The 6,406-nt window shown below is 39.4% G+C and overlaps 2 protein-coding genes across 2 annotated transcripts in view; both read left to right on the forward strand.

The window, feature by feature from the left end:
• LOC104786136 lies at positions 481-2,537 on the forward strand (the record flags this gene model as incomplete). Its single annotated transcript, XM_010511472.2, is given in 4 exon segments — positions 481-584; positions 1,001-1,590; positions 1,668-1,763; positions 2,295-2,537. Coding segments are annotated over 3 exon segments (783 nt in total). The 3' UTR covers positions 1,758-1,763; positions 2,295-2,537.
• Positions 2,725-6,406, forward strand: part of LOC104786135 (probable methyltransferase PMT25) — a 5,526-nt gene continuing 1,844 nt past the window's right edge. Inside the window, exons 1-8 of the mRNA XM_010511471.2 lie at positions 2,725-2,910; positions 3,358-4,218; positions 4,250-4,338; positions 4,669-4,818; positions 4,893-5,163; positions 5,244-5,354; positions 5,454-5,628; positions 5,715-6,179. Of these exons, the coding sequence (XP_010509773.1) occupies positions 3,393-4,218; positions 4,250-4,338; positions 4,669-4,818; positions 4,893-5,163; positions 5,244-5,354; positions 5,454-5,628; positions 5,715-6,179 (2,087 nt within the window). The 5' untranslated portion in view covers positions 2,725-2,910; positions 3,358-3,392. The remainder of the gene's footprint in view (positions 2,911-3,357; positions 4,219-4,249; positions 4,339-4,668; positions 4,819-4,892; positions 5,164-5,243; positions 5,355-5,453; positions 5,629-5,714; positions 6,180-6,406) is intronic.

Genomic DNA, 6,406 nt, shown 5'->3' on the forward strand with positions numbered 1-6,406 from the left:
ATCTACTTCTATTTTGTGTGTTTTATTGTTTTTGCTTTTTTTACTTTTGCATTTTCCCAACTCTATTGTAAAATGTTAGTATCAAGGCTCCATACATGTAGCAATTCTCATAAATACAATAAATATGAACAAAATTGTGAGTTAAATTAGAAAGTGATCAAGATGCATATTTTCAAACTAGTTTTATAGAACCAAACGAACCGTACGAAGTAGATTTGGAGAGCCAGACCGACACACACGTTTAATAAATGGGCTCCGCCTTATCTTGTGCCTCTTTGACTATATTAGTGTGACATTTGATTTTCCCCAACACATACAAACAAAAAGAAGAAACTCTCAACTCCACCCTACAATCACACAACCCAACAAACCCCACTTGGACTAAATCGAAAGCTCGAGAAATCAATCTTTAGAGTGAGAGAACGAACCAATACCAAACCTTTCTTCCATTTTTTTTCTTTTCTTGTTTCCAGTGATCATCATGCCTCCTGGGTCGAAAAAAAGAAAGGCTTTGAAGAAGAAGCAGCAAGAGGAACAGGAATCCATTGGAGCTAGTGCCAACAACAAAGGCTTCAATGGTCATGGTACTCTACTCTCTTTGGTTACTGTTTTGCTTTAATTCAGGGTTATTAGTTGTTGGGATCGATATTAATTTTGGTGGGTTTAGTTGGGGTTTTTAGGGAAATTTTTGTATGTTCTCTCTCAAATGGGTTTGGTGTTAGGTAAAAGTTTCTTCCTTTTTGTCTTTTCGATTGGCTTTGATCCTACTTTATAGTGAATCTTTTTAAGGGTTCTTGTGGAGTTTTTATAAGGAATCTCTCACATGTAGTGAGATTTAAGCTAATCTCTGATTCATTTTGCTCCAAAGTTTGTGACTTTACTTTACTTTAATCAATATGACTCGTGTTTAGTTGTCTGTGTGTTGCTTCTTGATTCTTGCAATGTTCCCAAGAGAGTCTTTTATTGCGCCTTTAGCAGTTTCTTTGATCTTTATGTTAAGGGAACATTTCTGGACATGATGAACATGGAAGCCAAGATGAGAGAGAAAGTGATGGCAACCTGAGTTCTCCTGGTTCTCAGGGAAATGATGAATTTGGGGCAAGAGACCCATCTCCTTCACCTCCTCCATCATCTGGTCTGGGGAAAGTCACTGTTAAAGAGAATACAGACATTACTCGGGTAGGAGTGAAAGGTGAAGACTTTATTGCAGTTGGAAGTGGAACGGATCATGAGGAGAATGGTGTGGACAAACCACCCAATTCCTTTCCTGAAAATTTGGCTCACAATTCCAGAGAACTAGCTTCTCAAGAGGCTGGTGGTACTTCAACTTTGGAAATTGCACCTGCTGTTGAATCTGACAAGCCTGTGGGTTCTTCTTCTGCCTCAAAGGTTGTGATGGCTGACAAAAATGAGCAAGTTGAGAGCTCGACAGACTCGGATTCTGTCCAACAGAAGTCTGGTGAAACCGAAGGGAAGCGTGGACTAGAAGAAGCGAAAAAAGGTAACAACATTTCAGGATCTGCTGCAGACACAAGCAAAGAAATCAAGAGAGGGAAAGAATCTGAAGTGCCAGAATGTTCGGAAGAAAGGGTATCTTTTTCGTTCTTTCCTCCTCTACTTGAGATTATTTTCCAGTTTCCTGAATCTTTTGGACATGTCATATGCAGAGTCTTATGCCTTCTGGTCCACCAGTTGTTCGAACCTCATGGTTGAGTTGCTGCGGTTTGTTTGATGTGATGGCAGGATCTGAAAGATAATTTCAGGTTAGTTTAGCCTGTTTAGGAATCTGAGAAGCTGTTTCTTTTATAGATAAATTCTCTAAAACTGCATAACTTAAGACAGACTCTGGGCATCTGAACATCCTAGTAAGATAAGTAAGAGGGTTCGTTGACTTGAGCGGGAATTTTGGATAGTGGATGGCTCCTTAAGTATACTTAAGAGTTTCAATTATTTCTATATTCACACGTAAAACACTTCTTCAGAAGTATTTTTCCTACATTTTCCGGTCATGTTCTTGCTTTGAAGTGTTAAATTGGTTAGAAGTTAGAACCAATGACAATATTCAAGTTATCTAAAAACAACATTAATTTGGCTACCAGTGATATATATAGCAATATTAGCACTGTAGGATTCTAGTCTCTGAAACTTTGTTTGACTGACTCGGTAGCTACCTCGATGTTGTTTAAGTATTCTCTCCATTCTTCTCTAGGAATCAAGTCCATGAATATTGGTTTAATGTGTCCTAATCTTTCTTTTGATGTCATCAATGTCTCGGTGATGATGATGAAGAGCAGAAGATAAGCAGAAAAGCATAAATCAGCAAACAATGGACAGCAGAAAAGCTTAAAGAACAGCCAACAAGACAGTATTCATTGGGTCGTATATTCTTCTCTGTACATTCAAGCACTAATGTCTGTCTTTGCAACATAAATTTCTTGTGTTCATGTTTTGGAATTTTTAGATTCATGAGAACAGAACACAGTTCCTACTTTCCTACTCTTTTTCGTATATTCAACAGCACATTAATGGGCTTACCAGATACGGCCTTTTTGAGACGAAAGAATGGGCCTTATGAGTCCGTTAGCTGTTTACTTTAGGACAGCGACATTTAACGAAGCCGCTGACATTTTATGTTTCTCAGATCTGTCAGTGTCGGTGATCGACGCGGCGGCAGAGAGAATAAATAAATAAAATCTTCGAAAACACGAAAAATTAATTGTTTATTTAAAAAAGCTTCTTTTTTCTTTTTTTGACAACGGGATTTTTGGAGTTTTTAAGGCCGTAAGCTTGCTCACACGAATCAAACCCAACTAGCTTCTTTTACTAGATCCGATCCCGAAATATCCTACTTTCCTTGTTCACAAAGTTGCAATCTTTGAGGATCTTAGGCTCAACCCATTACTTCCTCTGGTAAGATTTGCCCCAATCTTTTTTTTTTTCAGCAAGCCTCATTGCTTCTGGGTACTGCTTTGAATGTATGATTCGACCACTGCTCATTGAATCTGTTTTACTAGATAATGTTTGTACTGAATTGTGATTTTTTTTGGTGTTAAATAAGTTAAATTTGATTGGATCCTTGTTTCAATTTTTTTTTAACTTTTTTCAATTGAGTGTTAAGATCCGAGGTATGTTTTAGTTTGGTCATCTAGATCTGTGACAGCTATGTGTTTCTTGCTTTGTTTTTCATATCTGCAGAGTTATCTTGTCCTCTGTGACAAGTTAAGAAATTTTTTAGCCTAAAAGCTAATGAACATATCACATATGAGTATGAACGTCTTTTACTTATTTGTTTTTGGTTAGTAAGCAGCTACTGGTTTATTGCGCCGTTGTTAACTTTACTTTGTGATTGGTTTTCAGGTGAATGTGAGTAAGGTTGCATTGGCTCGAGGAACATGGCGATGGGGAAGTATTCTCGTGTAGACGGGAAGAAATCATCAAGCTATGGGTTAACCGTTACTATTGTTCTGGTTATTTTCTTATGTTTAGTTGGGGCGTGGATGTTCACGTCTTCGTGGTCTGCCCCGGCTGATTCTGTTGACTATTCCTCAAGTGATACTGCAAAAGATGTGGAACCTGTTACTAAGAATGACTTGAGAAAAGACGAAGGCGATCGTGATCAGAAGAACTTTTCTGATGAAAAGAATGAGGAAAAAGAGGCTGTGACTGAGAACAACGAAGTGAAGAATGAGACAGAGAAATCTGCTGAGGGAAACCAGGTCGATGAGAGCTCTGGCGAGACAACTGAGGCAGTCGAGGAAAAAAAGGAGTTTGATGACAGCAATGGTGAGAAAGAGAAGAAGAATGTAAAAGAAGTAGAATCTGAAAGTGATGAAGCAAGTCAGAAAGAGAAAACGCAACTTGAAGAGAGCATTGAAGAAAACAAATCCGAGGATGGTAGTGGAAACGAAGAAAAGTCTGAAGAAAAACCAGAAGAGAATGCTAGTGAAACTGAAGAAATCAGCACGGAGAAGAGTAACAAGGACGTCTTTCCAGCTGGTGACCAGGCTGAAATTACAAAAGAGTCGAGTACTAGAGATGGAGCTTGGTCGACCCAATTGGTTGAGTCACAGAATGAGAAGAAAGTACAAGAGTCCTCCAAGGACCAAAATAGCTATGGATGGAAAACGTGCAATGTGACTGCTGGGCCAGATTACATCCCTTGCCTTGACAACTGGCAAGTTATCAAGAAGCTTCCAACTACAATGCATTATGAACGTCATTGTCCTGAGGAATCTCCTCATTGTCTTGTGTCATTGTCCTGAGGAATCTCCTCATTGTCTTGTGTCTCTTCCTGATGGTTATAAGCGGTCCATCAAGTGGCCAAAGAGCAGGGAAAAGGTAAACTCCTTCTTTATTCAATTTTTCACCAAAGAACGACACCGTAGAAGAGACATGCTTAACAAGAGAAAGCTCTTACTCTTAACCAGTGCTGAAACTAAGATCCTAGGCTATTTCAGTATCCTCCAACAAATTCCCCTACCTCTCCTTTAAAGCTTTAGCTACCTACAGACGGATGTAAGGTCTGTTGCCGAGCTGGCAAAGTTAGAATTCCCTGCTCCACCCCTAGGCTAGTTACAAATACAAGAAGACTTTATCAATATTTAGAGAAGAACTGCTTGCGCTCCTTTAGAGGATCTGTTTTGACAGCTATTTGTTATGTAAACGCAGATCTGGTACAACAATGTTCCCCACACCAAGCTTGCAGAGATCAAGGGACATCAAAATTGGGTGAAGATGAGTGGTGAACATCTCACGTTCCCTGGTGGTGGTACTCAGTTTAAGAACGGAGCCCTTCACTACATTGATTTCATCCAACAGGTAAATTTTATTATGGCTACATAAGCTTCTCATTACTAAGCATGATAAGTATTGAATTAATTATATTGTTGCAGTCACATCCTCCTATTGCATGGGGAAATAGAACCCGTGTTATATTGGATGTCGGGTGTGGAGTTGCTAGCTTTGGGGGTTTCCTTTTTGAAAGAGACGTGCTTGCTTTGTCATTTGCTCCCAAGGATGAGCATGAGGCGCAAGTGCAATTCGCGCTGGAACGTGGTATTCCTGCAATGTTAAATGTTATGGGAACCAAAAGATTACCCTTTCCTGGTTCTGTTTTTGACCTTATCCATTGTGCTCGTTGTAGAGTCCCTTGGCATATTGAAGGTAAAAGTGTGTCCCATTGTATTCTTTTGCCTTACTTTTGTACTTTTTCACTTACTTTTTTGTTGTTGTTTGAAATGAAGGTGGTAAACTCCTTTTGGAATTGAATCGTGCTTTAAGGCCTGGTGGTTTCTTTGTCTGGTCAGCAACTCCAGTCTATAGGAAGAACGAGGAAGATTCTGGTATATGGAAAGGTTAGTTATTTGATATTTTCTTCTGTGTTTGCTCTTTGCCTCAAAATAGGCTTTTGAAAATTGATTTCTAAATTTGGAGAGGCCTTCTTTGTGTTGTAGCAATGTCGGAGCTCACAAAGGCAATGTGCTGGAAGCTGGTGACAATTAAGAAAGACAAATTGAATGAGGTTGGTGCTGCCATATACCAAAAGCCAACTTCAAATAAATGTTACAACAAGAGACCTCAAAATGAGCCACCTCTCTGCAAGGATTCCGATGATCAAAATGCAGCCTGGTAGAGTGACCTAAACCCTACGTAAATTTACTATTATTAGTAAACTAATGCAATCTGATGCTCATATGTTTAATTTTGTGGTTTAGGAATGTTCCACTTGAGGCATGTATGCATAAAGTGACAGAAGATTCATCGAAGCGAGGAGCAGTGTGGCCAAACATGTGGCCAGAAAGGCTTGAGACTGCACCTGAGTGGTTGGATTCAAAGGAAGGTGTTTATGGAAAACCTGCACAAGAGGATTTCACAGCGGACCAAGAGAAATGGAAAACTATTGTCTCAAAGTCATACCTTAATGGCATGGAAATAGATTGGTCGAATGTGAGAAATGTGATGGACATGAGAGCAGTCTATGGAGGATTTGCTGCTGCATTGAAGGATCTGAAACTATGGGTGATGAACGTGGTTCCTGTAGACGCGCCAGATACACTGCCGATCATATATGAACGTGGTTTATTTGGAATCTATCATGACTGGTGTGAATCATTCAACACTTATCCCAGAACTTATGACCTTCTCCATGCCGATCATCTTTTCTCTACCCTGAGGAAGAGGTAGATAGCATCACCGATTCTTTTTATTCTCTCTCAAATGCAGAGCTTGATGATCTGATATGATTTGATGAATCAAACCGTTTTCTTCTTTTGCATTACAGGTGCAACTTGGTGTCGGTAATGGCTGAAGTTGATCGAATTCTTAGGCCACAGGGAACTTTCATCATTAGAGACGACATGGAAACAATAGGAGAAGTTGAGAAAATGGTGAAATCCATGAAATGGAA

This window comes from Camelina sativa, chromosome 5, assembly GCF_000633955.1.
Source record: "Camelina sativa cultivar DH55 chromosome 5, Cs, whole genome shotgun sequence".
NCBI lineage: Eukaryota > Viridiplantae > Streptophyta > Magnoliopsida > Brassicales > Brassicaceae > Camelina > Camelina sativa.